General features: G+C 42.4%; 1 protein-coding gene across 1 annotated transcript; it reads right to left on the reverse strand.

Annotated features, from left to right (window-relative positions):
• Positions 1 to 1,310: 1,310 nt before the first annotated feature.
• Positions 1,311 to 12,767, reverse strand: EIF2S2 (eukaryotic translation initiation factor 2 subunit beta). The gene is made up of 9 exons (XM_076352249.1): positions 12,651 to 12,767; positions 7,848 to 8,028; positions 6,813 to 6,916; positions 5,652 to 5,787; positions 5,231 to 5,331; positions 4,645 to 4,793; positions 3,666 to 3,722; positions 2,526 to 2,611; positions 1,311 to 1,780 (listed from the first exon to the last, which is right to left on the reverse strand). The coding sequence occupies exons 1-9, from the start codon at positions 12,663 to 12,665 to the stop codon at positions 1,605 to 1,607; spliced, it is 1,005 nt and encodes a 334-aa protein (XP_076208364.1). The 5' UTR covers positions 12,666 to 12,767; the 3' UTR covers positions 1,311 to 1,604.
• Between the last annotated feature and the right edge of the window lie 2,107 nt (positions 12,768 to 14,874).

The raw sequence follows: 14,874 nt of genomic DNA on the forward strand, positions 1-14,874 counted from the left end.
ATCATTGTTCTTCAGCTATTTCAGTGTGTCCCAACAGCAAGTCACCGAAACAAAAAGGCAACTAGCACTTCTCCAAAAAGTTTTTCTTCCAACAGGAGAATGCCTATTTGCTAGAGAAAAAACAAGAATACAACAATAATGTTACAAGAGGCACTGATCCTGGCTTTATTCACTTAAAGATACAGCCAACATTTGTTATAGCTCACTTGAAATTCAAAATGCTTTTAAGAAACCAACCATAAAACCTTGATTTTTGCCTTACAGTGCTGTCAAGTTTTCAAATAGCAAGTAAGTGACTTCCCAGCAAGACTGTGTTCTGTATTAACATACATACAAAGATTAAAACTTGGTAGAAACCCTTCAGTTTGATATTTGACGAATTGCATTCAGAATGACCACCATTTTCTCTGGGGAGGAGGCTACTCTGCTTACCTGCAGGGATGGGCGCCCGGGGTCCTGAGCTACTACACCTTATCCTGACCCTGTGCGATTTTGGTGATTAAATGAAAACTGTCCCCCCTTATGGTGCTCAAGAGGGACTTCACTCCCCATTTGCGTCTTTGTACTTGGCAGCTGTAACAGAATTTCTACAGCACTATAAAAACTAGTTAGGACAGCACTATGCATGTCCCCTAGAGATTACTGACACTGACCACTAGCAGAGAGAAGTGCATGTTATGATCAAGAAGTATAATGTGTTCATTTGGAACTCAAACTACTTGGCAGTATCTTCTGTAAATTCAAGATTCATAGAAGACAGTGTGTTGCAGCCATCATATAATGATGTTACCTATATCCTTTTTTTTTTTTTTGCTGCATTTAGTTAGATTCTTTTTAAAGTGGTGAAGAGTGCAGGACTTAAGAAATATAAACATTTCTCTATTAGAAATTGCAAAATTTAGTACTATGACACTAGGAAAGCTTACAGTACAGTTTATCAATTCTATGTTAAGATTCAGCATCAATATGGTGTCTGAACTATGTCAGAGCTACATCCTGCCTAATTAAGCAGTATCAACATGTCCTGATGTCACTTTCTGTGCAAAATGCATTCCCATATTAATGTGGCTATAAAAGCATGAGCAGTTCTCATGTTGGTATATCGTCCCTGTGACTTTTTGTGACTGGTTTCTCTGTTTAATGATAGCCTAACTAAAAATAAGCTTATGTAAAAGCAAAATAACCTTTATCTTAAACTTTATTCTGGGTCTTGGACATAGTTCAGTGACATGATCTGCAGAACAACACGCCAACCATTCCCATGAGCTGTTTAAAGAGGAAACTGAAGGAAAAATCCAAATCGAAGACACTCACTGTTATAGTATCTTTAATTTATCTTGTGTTTTACAGAAGTCTGAACGGATTAAAAAGCACTTCCTTTCCCATCATGTTCCTTACAGTTGGTAAAACATATTCAATGAGCAAACGCATGTGAACAGCTTGAGGATCTGCATCTTGCAAGGATTTCACAGACCAATCAAAAGCCAAATTTCTTGTAGTTTTTACAATCTTGTTTTAATACAATGGTAAATCCATTCAGATTGTAAACCTGTCCAGTCATATCTCCCCAGAACACTTTGCAAAATCCAGTGTTGATTAGCAAACTAGTTAGCTTTGGCACGGAGCTGTGCTCTCTTGCCTGTGACAGCCTGGAAACCAGTTTTGATGCTGGCGACGGAGCAGCGAGAGTGGCAGGTCTCACACTGCAAGAAATATAATCTGGTGTCCTTCTGTAGGATTGTGTCTGGTGACCGACACGTATGACAGGTGACATACTCCTCTGCAGAAAAGGAATTAAGTTGCAGTTAAAAGATAATGCATTATCAGTGAACAAGTCACCACTTCTTCAGCCTTTAGTTTAACAGTTGTCTTGAAAGGCTGTTCAAATGCATCTACTAACTTAGAAGTGGCTTACTATGAAAACCACAGAGGTTGAGGCAACCTAAAAATTCCCCCTAGTTCCCAGGTTAATAAAGACTAGGTTTCATACGATACATTACGCACTGACACTGGTGTTTTAAAAATAATAGCAACCAGTTAAGACTTCCCACTGGTGTTTCATAACTTCCTCTGCTGAAACAGCATTCCCAGATGTCAGCAACTCTTGTACAGACACAGCACTAAAGCAGTATTTTTTGTTACATATAATCTGTGAGTCCTCTGACCAGCAGTCAGTGACATGCACATTGTATTTGTTAATTAGCGTGTACAGACTTTAAAATTAACAATTACTGTTATTTTCCATAGTCCTCACCAAAGCCAAGAAATGAAAGTCAGATGAAAACAAGCAATTCTCAAATGCTCTTACTGTTTTCCTTGGTATGTTTTAGTGCCGGGACAGAGTACGACCTATGTGCTTATTATAACCATGGTAGAACCACCTGTACCTGCATTATTCCATTATAAAGTTGCAGCATTAGCACAGAGTCTCCACAGCATGCACACACATGTGGGCCATACATGGGCCACTGGTCATCAAAACGGGTCTGAGAGAAATCTATAGTGGAAAAGGGAGTTATACTTACTGATATATCTTCTCAAGACATTTTCTATCTGTTTTTGCTGGAATCTTCCTTTGATTACAAGTTGGTTGTTACCATCTATTGAGCCACTAATTTAAGAAAAAAATTAATTATTTGATTTGCAGAAGACGTCAAGCGTTAAAACAAGTCAGGAACATGAAGCAAGATGATGATGCATTCTTCAAGACAAGAGTAAGCCAGAATTACTTTGTGGGAAAAAAAATGCAAAATTCTGAAGGCACTTAAAAACCTACAGGAAGTTTTGCCCAAGCATAACCCTCACTGCAGTAAAAGCAAACTCCACCAGAGATCAGCCTCATAGTTAAGCTACCCAATCAGAAGAACTTTACAGAATTGAGAATTAACACCTGCTTATCTCACAGAAGTGAGCAAGACAACTCCCCAGTAAGGTGTAATATGACTAATAAGATCCTCTTCTAGCCATTCTGATGTAGTAAGTTGAATGTTTTTTCACATTGTGGTTTCTAAGTTTTTGTTTAAGATGTCTGGAGCTGAAGAGATTCCAAAGCCCAAACAAATGGGCATTTGTTATATACACGTTGCGATTAGACTCCTTGATTTTCTATGTCTACATGTAACAACATTGTAGTCTACAACAGAGAAATGAATAGACAACCAGAAAGTACACCACCACAGCATGAGATCTTTGATAAGAGGCATATAAAATCAACACTGTTTTTATGCTAAGGCAGGTGGATTTAACTACAGCATTAGACAGAATAACTAGCTACAGGCCCACAGGACTTGCCATTAGGCAGTCAGGCATTCTCTCTTCCCTAGCTACCTATCATCTGCCTTAGGCTGATACGGGCCACAGAGCCATCCTCACCAATTGTGACAAACAGCTCTGCTATCCGAACATCTTTGAGAAAGGTCCCAAATAGGGATTCAAACCCTTATCCAGACTGTTCCTTGGGACTTATAGTTTGCCTCTGTACCTCTTCCCTAAGATGGTATCTCTTCAATCACCCAGCACAGCATCTATGTGCAGGGAAGAACAGCCTGACGTTCAAGCACATATATACAGACCTAAACCCAACAATTTTATTTTTGATCAGACAATGTCAACTATGTTGCCGTTGCTTCCTCTGCATAGGCACATACATAGCCCAGTAGCCTTACCTTGTACCCAATTCTGCCAACAAAAATGCCAGGAGATGTTTTGGCTGACGATGTAATCTAAAAATAAAGTAAGGATATGTTTAACCTTCCCCCTTCAGAGAAATTTGATATTTATACAGGACTGGCAGGCTAAAACGATCTTAAATTACCAAGTTTAAAAGGGGGCAGTGCCAGAGGGTCTGCACCAAAGAGCACAGGCAGACAATGACTGAGGACACAAGAAAGCTGAACAGTCCACAAAAAACCCCATCATCCCCCCCAAACCAAACTCACAATTACAGTAACTACTGAAAATAAGTTTTCTATTTGAGATTTTCCATTCTTATTCTCCCAGCCCCCTGCCATTCCCTGAAAAAAGTGTTACTAGCTACCATTAAAAGCTCACTTCAGTATACTACCCAGATCCTCAGTATGATTTCACCAGGACTGTTTTCTGGCACACTTATGAAACAAATCAGATATGCATTCCCAGAAGTGCCCACAAAGAATAGAACTGCCTTCACAAGAAATAATTAAGACACAGAAAGCACTGCAGAAAACAGTGGAAAAAAATTACTGAACTCCATACCATTTACCAAGAGAATAGTATTTGTAGTCAGCTCAAATTAGAAAGAACTTTCCCCACCCCCCTGCCCAAGACTTGCAAATAAATATCACTGGTGACCCAACTACCAACTTGATAGAAGCCAATGAACTCACAAGAGCAATAGGTTTAGTTTCAGTCCATGAGGCCCATGTAGCAAGCCTACCATTTTCATAATTTAAGTATAAAATAAGAAATTATCTCAATAAATCATCTTCATAAATATCTTCTCACAGATAAATGTAGAGGAAGTGAACAGTATGATTGAAATAGCTTTCAGTTTACTTCTGGTTTGCCATAGTCTTTTGCCAGAAAACATGCATTCAGCACAACAGCCAACAGTACAGAAAGGTGCATTCATCTGCTATTCCTGGGAAACCTAAAGAGGAAACTTACAATTTGCAGATATCTGTAAAGTTGACAAAAGATGTTTTCTTGGTCCCTACTCTTACAACCTGAGGAGGCTTCATGACAAATTTTCGTTTTTCTCCAGCTACCATATCTGGGTTTTTTTCCCGCATGATGTTAAATACTCTATTGAGCAACTGCAAAAAAAAGGGATTCACATTAACATGAGTATCTTGCATTTCTCAAATGAAGTACATCACTTCTAAAAAAAACTTGAAACAGCATTCACAATGAATATTAGACTGTCTTTGCCCATTAGCATTTCCCCATATGCTTTTCAACACACACTTAAAAAAATGTTCTGATAAATGCAAAATATAAAAGCTGTTTCCCCAAGGGTTTACTTCATAATCTACCAGTACCTCAGCCTATTTGCAGAGGTGTTTTTAACTATCACTAATATTGCCCTATATGAAAATTACCTGTTGTAAAAGATGTGCTTTATTATTTTTCTGTTCATGAGCGTCTGACTACAAGTCCTTTAAGTTAAAAATAGGACATATGAGCATAAGGCCCTGCTCTACTGATGCACATAAACATGGAAGGTATTTTTAAGAAGTCTTTTGAACATTACCTCATCATATGTGTAGTCCCTTTCTGAGCCTGCCCACGCAGGTCCTGACTGAAGGCTAAAAGAAATTCCATCATCTTTTTTGCTATCTTCATCCTCAAAAGCTGTAAAGAAAGTTGTTTGGGATTCATTAAGAAGAAAAGAAACATTCTTTAACCTCATGCTTACACCATTTCTAAAAGGTACATCAAAGAAGATTCCACTAAGATGTGGACACAAGTCTCTGTCTGCCTACAAGGGACAACAGCACTTATGGCAAATTTATACAATGCTTTCATAGAACATTTTTCTGATAAATAACATAGTGGTAAAGGTAACAAAATGAATTCTGAAACAAAAAAAGGCACTTGAACAGAACTTATTCACCTACAACATGAACTACATTTCACTTTCAACATCTCATTGAGCTAGGTTATACTTTCACCTTCATCCTTCTCCATTATCTCATCTTCATCTGGAAACTTCACATTCTTCTTTTTCTTCTTTTTATTGCCCAGCATGATATCAAGGTCATCTTCAGGTTCTACTGCCTCTGGCACATCTCCTTCAATTTTCAAGTCCTGCAAATAAATAATAAGACTATAGTTTACAGTATTAAACACAAATCTCCATTGCACAGCATTAGAAATAATACTAGTAGCACGCCATACTAGATGAATACTAGTAACATCTACCACAATCCTGAAACATAACAGATAAGAACGGAACTAAAGTATGTTGAAGAGAGCACTGCACTACTACCATGAATCTACTAGAGATAGATTTTTATCTTCTGGTCTAACTTCTGGCTGGTCAAGAACAAGGTCACGCTATACTTACCTAAAGGCATCAGCCATTTTAGGGCATAAGGGAACAAAACACCCTACATGCCAGACAATAAGGTAAGGCAAAGCTGTGCTACTTGCAGCCAGTCCAATTTGTTATCACAGTTCTGCACGTGCAGAGAACAGAGAGCAAGCATTTTGCCTGTCTGGGGCAGATCAGAGGGACATTTTCTTCCCCAAAAGGCAGAAGCCAAAGAAGAGGTTACACGTAACATTTCTCTGTCCTCTTGCTCTCTGTGCTTGCCAGTTAACACTGACACGCGATACAAAAACATGACTTGGAATAAAACTTGGGAAGAGTAAAAATATCTCGTACACCTTCTGGAACACAGAACAGTAGCCAATCATTTCTAAAGAAAACACCAGAGTAAAAACAGATTTCTTAGCAGATATATACCCTTTATTTGAAGGGCTGGCTTTTAGAGGACTATTCTGTGCGTGGCTTCTGACATCCATTTATTTCTCTCACCCCAAAAGACAATTAACCTTGATGCCAGTCAACCCTTACAACAGATTGCAGAATTACTTGCTCATTGTGCAGATCAGTTAGATTTTTTCACTTCTGCACAAAAAGCCCTGCAGGAGCAACATGTTCAGCAGAACCTACTATATACGAAAGACACAGTGAAATGTAAGTTTCATTATTAACAGTACTAAGACACAATGATGGACTCAAAACAACTCCTGCACTGCCAATCCCAAGAAAATGAAAGCAAGAAAGTTTTCAGCCATAGACAACATGGCCTAGTTATGAGACAAACCTTTACACCTTCTTCTGCTTCATCTATATCAAATATCTTTTTTGTTTTTTTCTTCTTTTTCTTTTGATTGAAGAAGTTTAAATCATCCAGGTCATCTGTTGCATCTAAAAAGAAAGGATTGACAAAAGAAGCATAACTGTAGAAACAGTTAGACATTAAGGTTTCTAATTTACATCCAAATCTTCAAAACATTACAGTAAGACATAAGCAATGACCTGTAGCCTCTACAGATATCCTTCAGGTGTTAAAGAGGTCATTCCCCTCTACCCCCAAATACCTCAGTACTGTTATACAGTTTCTGCATCTTCTAACCACATTTTTTTATTTTTTAAGTGCTTAATCTTTCTTTCTGCTGTACAAGAGAAACTAGCCACTTTTGTCATTATAGTAGAGGTGCTTGAAAAAAATGAAAAGAAAACTGTAAAAGGAAGGTATAGTTTCTTTGGTCTACTGCAGGAGCCAATTTTATCAACAAACCGGATTTAAGTTAACAGCCTTCCCTGAATCAGGTCATCTTGAAATGACATTGGCCTCAATTTAAAAAGCAAGGTTATATACACAATTGCAAGCTTATTTCTGGAAAGATTCCAAAGAACACTCTAGTTATCACATTCACAGTTGTCCAAAAATGAGAAACCCTTTAAACCATATTTCTGTTATTCACACTATTGCTTAATTGTTCAAATGAAAAACAGCCATAATTGTGGAATTATTGCAACAACTACATGTGGAAGACTTAAAACTGCATTGTAACTATTTTAGGGATTCTCTTTTCATTGTCTCACACAAAAGACTGAGTCAGTAAAGTGGAATTTTACATAAGCCACTGGTAGCTTGCTGGATGTCTGTGAACATGATTTCAAGCAGGAGGGAAATATGCCCGCCAAATAGGCAGCAGAGTATTACTCACAAGCCTCTAAACAAACTAGGGCCCCAGCATTATACACTGTGATGCCAAATTCTTGAAACGGGGCTTGTAGTCTCAAAATACAGAAGGACTACCTTTGAGAGTTTATCTACGTGGATGCACTTTACCTTTCTTCCTGCTGTCTTCCTCGTCTGCTTCAACATCTTTGTCTTCTGTTGGCTCTGGTTCAACTTCTTTTGTTTCCGATTGCTGAGTCTCTTCCGCTTGTGTATCCCCCCCTTCCTCATCCAACATAAAGGGCTTCTTCTTTTTCTTCTTCTTCTTGCTCATAGTGGGATCGAAAATCATCTGTAAAAGTCAAGAGTTCCTTAGCAGCATAGTAATCACCTACCATTTAATATTTATAAGACCTTTACGTTTCTTTCAACATGCCTTCAGTTACCCAAACTGTTCCCTGGCTTCAATCTCAACTAGGGATTTTTCTAGATCTGTAACAATGTAATACAAATTAGCTGACTCAAAACAGCGATTACATAGGCTTCTTTAAAAACATCACAGACCTTGTCCCAAGGCATAACTGATGGGACCAATTACAAGAGAAGACTGCTTGACAGGTTAGAGCTTCTGCTACTTTTCCTAGGATAGTCCAAGTTTCCTGCCATCTATGTATTCGTTCAGCTGAAAATATATTAAAGCTCTGAATCTTTGACAGACTAGCTACCAGCTACTTCTCCATTTTATTACCATTATGTACTCAAATTTTGCAGTAAGACTATGTGAAGCAGTCACTGAACCACTTGGCATCAGAAAAAAATTTAAGCACACCTATACCACAGAGCCTGATTACATGTCAGTTACACTTTGTACTTCCATTTGTGAGACACGCTAATTTCCAGATTTATTAAAAGGCAAGATTTACCAACAACTCTCTTGACAAGAATGCTTTGGACTAGGGAGAAACCTAGAAGGGGCTGGTGATACAGCAAGACCTGTATCAGCTCCCAACACTATGAAGCAGCAAAGGTCTCATCCTTTTCCCCCCACAGGTGGGAAACTGAAGCTCAGAGACCAAGTGATTAAAAGCTGTTAATGAGTTCTTTAGCCAGTGGAGAAGCTGAATTCACCTAGTCTGACTGTGAAGGCGGCACTAACCCTGAGACTCACTTTCAAGCTATTCATCATCTGCAGACCTGAGGTAATTAACACATGGGCTCTTCAGTTTTCCAACAAAGGAACGCCTCTTACTATTTTCATGTAAGATGCCAGCTTGACATCACAGCTATTAGTTTTGTTATGTATTATCTGGCCATATTTTCACACCACAGTATATATTTAATACACCAAACAATTTTAGACACTTAACGAGACTCTTCCTCCAGTTTTTCTTATCTAGTAATTGAAGAGTGTTCTCACAGATAGTTAAAATTCAGCATCACGAATACCCTCACTCATGAGAATACCACCACTTCATCAAAGGATCGGTTCTCCAACTTCTTGTTTCATCACACCCTGCAAGCTTGGGGGTTTCCCTCCTCCCACGAAGCAATCTTTTCCTCGCACTTCTCATTCTCCTACACGTGATATTCTTGTGATATTCTTCCAATTTTCTGAATGTACATGTTTCATAAAGGCTCTACTGAAAGGCAGTAAACTGCCTATATGGGTGTTTGAAGCACAGCATCACAAAAGTGTCCACATATACAGGACACTGAAACTTGAAGCTTTCAAACTGCTGAAGTGTGTCTTTAGTTGTACACACTGCGCTAGAATGATTTTCAAAAAAGTTCTGAGGGCTTCCCTCTAACGCTTAGACAGACACATGTATGAATCATGCCCAGTAATCAAAGAATGTGCACAACCGGTTACACTGTCTGCTGGCTTCCTCTTGTAACCTCCACAGTCTGCTGAAACAGAAGGAAAGCTGCCTGCATAGGCAAGAGTCCACAGCTTTGGGAACAAACACATGAACACCATTTTCAAGATCATGACTCATTTCAATGAATCTTTGCAAAACTCTGAAGAGTTTTATATCTTCCCACATGGTTAAGCAAACATAAGATTATGCTTAGATTGCGTGTAATAATTTCTAAGAAGGAACCAGCCCACCCGCCCCAAATCACTCTTCTCTGTGAAGAAGGTATCTTTCATCCTGAACCACCATAAAGCATACCTTGTGTCTACAAGAGACAGAACGTGTCTTCAGCAGTAGCACACTAAACTGAAGTTAACACACAAGGACAACTTCTGGACGCAGGAGATAGTTTTAATGCTGAAAACACAATGTAGCTGGCGTTGAACAGAGCACTGCTCTAAAGGTCCACTCCATCCAGTCAGGTCAAGCCAAGCTTCTGCAAACCTAAGTCATAACATGCTAACTGCTCTCAAGAAACTAATATGAGAGTTCCACGACCTGAGAAGGAGGTCTATGCCTGAAATACTTTGTTCATCAAGAGCTTCAACGAAAACTAAGCAGGAGTCTTAGGTCACATGCACTTTAACAAATCATGATACAAACTAACCAGCCTGATAACCAGGCTATTGTGTGTTTTGCCTTTCTGAGCTAGACATCTCAGAAATTTCTTCATTCCTTTTCTCTAATCAGTATGTTTGATTAGTCGAAGCATTATGACACCATTTAAGCACTGAAAAACTTTACAAAGTTGCAGGCCCTCTACTGAAGGGACTGTAGCCCCCAGCCCAAATACACCAAACCCTGTGTTTTTCCTGTGTAGAAATGGTTTTAAGTTTCCGTCCTGTTTCTGTTCTCAGAGCCAAATTCCCATATAGGGTTTTCTCTTCTGTAGACTACACAGTTCTTTCTCACATCTCGTTATTTCAAATGCCTACACAGTCAAAATCCCAACTTACAGAAAATGAGCAAGTGAAAGAACGGGGGGAGGGGGGACAATCAAAGCTTCATAGTCCAAATGCAACTCTCAAGACAGAAGCCAACATTTAAACTGCTGTGACAGTGGCAAATGCTGGGGATTCTAACAGAGGCCACAAATTAATCCCATTTCATTAGTGTGAATAAATACAGGCATGTCTACAAAGCAGATAGCAACTCTGCATTGGTAAAGTTAGTTCAGGTATCCTTACACTACACTGAGTCGATGTCTACGATGGAGTGCAAAATTATTAAGACCAATCTGCACCTAAACCCTCTGGCTGCTCACAACACAGCATTCTCTAATATTATTTCCTGGATCTTCATAAAACTACAGGGCCGGAAGAACTTTTAGAAATCTAGTAGGATTATATATAGAGGAGGATTTTTAATAAAGCAAATAGATGTTTATGGACTGTTTCCCCTTGCAAATAGGGCCTGTATTGTGTCTGCTGTGCCACGCTTCTGAGCAGCACTCAGACAGTAGATGTTTCTACCAAGGAGATTACAAAGTTTTGTAACATCTATACCAGTTCAAGGTACAAATTTATCTTCATGTGTCTTCACCTTTCTCAACTTTGTAGGATGACTGGCTTTAAAAAGTTTCACCAACTTAATGTCAATAAGAAACTATTTGGCTCCTAACAACCAGATGTACAGAAGTTCTGGAAGGCATGTGCGCTCACTCACTCTCACACATACACTAGCCAGAAGATCTAACAGTGACAGTTTAACTGTGATATCTGCTACCATTTTTATTCTCTGTCAGTCTGCTACATAAAACAATCCAGAGATGTAACTTTGCTATACTAGATATTCCCGATATCACCTCAATGTCAGAACAAATGTATTATGCAAGAAAAATAATTTTACTGACACTTAAACTAAATCCAAACTGGGAAACTCCAGATGAACTGCTCTACGGTCCTATGATCAGCTGAGACAGAAAGCATCTGATGCAAGGATTCCTAGGTCCTAATTTCTGGAACCAGAGTACAACCTAGACATTAGAACTGCAGTACCAGGGACACAATTAGGCATAAAAATGCAGTACATTCATTCTAGATGTTAAAGTAACTGAATAAGTCAGTCTCAGCTACCATTAAAATAACTAGTAATTACACCAGTTCTCCTTTATTACATAGGACAAATTATGACTTGCCTGTCTCCAAGGCTACAGTGATCACTTTGCTCAGAAGGAAACAAACCACATAGGTATTTTAAACAACACCAGAAAGAAGATACAAGACCAAAAGCAGCCATCTCATGGATTCGGCCAGTGCAGTTTCCCACAGGCTATACAGTCACCCATCAGGGTGCTTATAACCTCATACATGTAAAGCTTTCCTTTTCCCCATGAAAGCAACTGAATGAGGTTAGTAAAGGTGCCAACACACGGCATCTACAACACTTGAAAAGTTTCTCAGAGACAGATGCATCTACTCCCCTGGAAGTGTGCCTAAGCAAAACACCATCGGATCCAGAAAACCTGAAGTTACCATCCGTTAAGATGTAGCTATTTAGTCTCGGGATTAAAAGACAAGATATTAAAGCTCCGGAATGAGAGCGCGGTAAGTAAACTGACTAAACGCTAAATATCGCTAGAAGCGCACGGGACACGATGGAGAAGGGGTGCCTTCCTCCCCAGCCCTCCCTCTGCCAGAGGCGGGCGCCGGCAGAACACGGGGAGCTCCAGGCGAGTCCCAGGCCTTCTCCCGATGCGCAGAGCCAGACCACGGCCGCGGGCCAGGCGGGACTCCGCAGCGCGCGGAAGCCGGGAAGGCTCCCGGGGAAGGCTCCAGCCCCCCACCCGGCCCGGCCTCCGCCCCGCGCACCGAGAGGCGGCCGCGGACCCCTGCCCAGGGGCGGCGGCGAGCGGGACGGCGGCGAGCGGGGCAGCGGCCGGCGCCGCCCGGCGGGGCCGCAGGACCCGAGCACCGAGGGGCCGGCTCTGCCCCAGGGCGGAGGCCGCGCTCGCTGCCCGGCGCAGGCCTCAGGCCCGGTCTCCCACATGGCGGCGGCCTCGGCCGCGGCGCAGGCCTCGAGCCCGGCTCCCCCGAGGGCGGCGGCCGCCGGGTCTCACCTCGTCGCCCGACATGGCTGCGGCCGGGCGCGGAGCGGTGCGGGAGGCGGGCGGAGCGGCGGGCGCTCAGGGACGCGGTCAGCCGTTGCCCGCGACCGCCGCGCTCGCCTCTTGCATCAGCGCTCCCCTCCCCCGCAGCGCCGCGCCGCGCTCCCCCCCCCGCGCCTGCGCAGCCGCCCCCGCGCCTGCGCGCCGCGGCGCGGCGCCTCGCGGGAGTTGTCGTTTCCGGAGCTGCGCCTGCGCCGCGGGGCGGGGGCGGGCGGGAGCCGTGAGGCGGCGGCAGCGGGCGCGGCAGGGCCTGGCCCGGCCTCTCCCCGCCGCCGGGGAAGCGGGGCCGTTACCCGGGTTGGCATCTGACGGGCGTAGCTGTGCCCCCTCGGCATCCCCGAGCGAACCCAGGCGGCTTTAGGAGTCACCTCCGTCCGGGCTCGTTGCCCTGTGGAAGGGCCTGTGGAGGAGTCGGGCAGCGGCCACCGCCGCCGTTGGCGTGAGTGGGGGGGGGACGGCGGCAGGACCCCCACGAATTCAGGGCTGTGTGCCCTGAAGGTGTCCTTGGTGTTCACCAGGCGCCTCTTCCCGGGGTTTATTGGGCCCAGGAAGAGCAGCGTTTCTTTCCCGGGTTTATTGCTCACAAAAGCACGAAGGGAATAGGAATACGTACCAGAAAATGACAGGCCTGAGGTACAGGGCAGGGAGCAAACTGGGGGGTTGCTCTGATGGAAGTAGGGGAGAAATGCCATACTGCGTTTGTCCATCATTAAAAAAGCAGACCGTCCTTCCCCAGAATCGTAGAATCCTTGGTGTAGGAAAGGACTTCTGGAGAGTGTGTGATCCAACCTGCTCCCTCAGCAGTCGGCTAGAACAGGTTGCTCAGGACCTTGTCCTGCTGGGTTTTGAGTATCTCCAAGGATGGGGACACCACAACCTCTCTGGGCAACCTCTTCCACCATCTTCACAGTAAAAACGTTTTTTCTATGTTTAAGCAGAATTGCCTGTATTTCAACCTGTGCCTGCTGCCCCTTCTCCTGTCACCCAGAAGAGTCTGGCTCTGTCTTGTTTACCCCGCTCTGTATACACATTGATAAGATCCCCCTGGGCCTTCTCTTTTACAGGTTTAACAATCCAGGCCCTCTCAGCTCCTCCTCACACATCAGATGCTCCAATCCCTTAGTCCTTCTTCCTCATCCCATTTCCCTCATACTAGCTAATGAAAGAATGCATCACTAATACAAAACAGAATTACTTACCATGAAGTACATGTTAAAATTCTGCCTCCCAACCAACTCTTTGAAATTAAAAGGTCATCCATTTCATGCAAGATTTAGTGTTAAAGCAGACAGAGCCATCAGCCCAAACATTGTTACAGGATGTTCTCCATTTTAGTATTTCCGGACCATTTGCCTTCTTGGAGTCCCATAACTTCCCATTATGTGATGTAAACTTGTACTACACTCTTTTTACACTAGCGGGAGATTATGCACACTGTATCATTTAACTTTTTAATCACTTACAAGAACAGACTGCCCATCTTGTCTATCCTTGGTCTTCCTTTCATCTACCTTTCTTGCTTGCCTCAGTTGAAAATGAGGACACCCAGCATACTCCGTATGCAAAGCCATCAGTTTGGAGACATAGTAGGCACCAGGACAGGATCAGTTTTAGCTTTTCCCAGTATGACTAAAATATTTTTCTGTTAAACCTCTGAAACCCAACTTCAAAAGATTACTTTTCTTTCTTGCTTCAATACCACCACATTTCCCTGGGCATTTGCAGCATTTGTGCCTTTATCACTTGCCATTATGTCACAGTGGTACCATGGATTTTCAGGTACTGCAGGCAGCTGTTATTTAATGCTGTTGATAAGCTGAGCAGACACATTCGGTGTTGCTGTAACACTGAAGATGGTCTCCCACCAAATTCTTCTTCCTTCTTTTGCTGCAAGTGTTTGCTTCAACATCCCTGCCATATTAGACTGTTCACGCTGAAACACTTTTCATTGGCATGAAGCCAGAGCGCATGGATTGCTAATGACTGTGCCTGCACTGGCCTACCCGCAGCCCAACACCCACCCCACTTCCCAGAGCTCACCTAGACCAACCTCCTGTCCTGAGACAGGATAACTGTATTTTTATATCACGCCCAATTATGTTTGTCTAAGTTGTTCTTAAAAAACACCACGGACAGAGATTCTCTCTGCAGCCTGTTCAAGTGCCTGACAAAAAAA

This window comes from Aptenodytes patagonicus, chromosome 14 (assembly GCF_965638725.1).
Source record: "Aptenodytes patagonicus chromosome 14, bAptPat1.pri.cur, whole genome shotgun sequence".
Taxonomy (NCBI): Eukaryota; Metazoa; Chordata; class Aves; order Sphenisciformes; family Spheniscidae; genus Aptenodytes; species Aptenodytes patagonicus.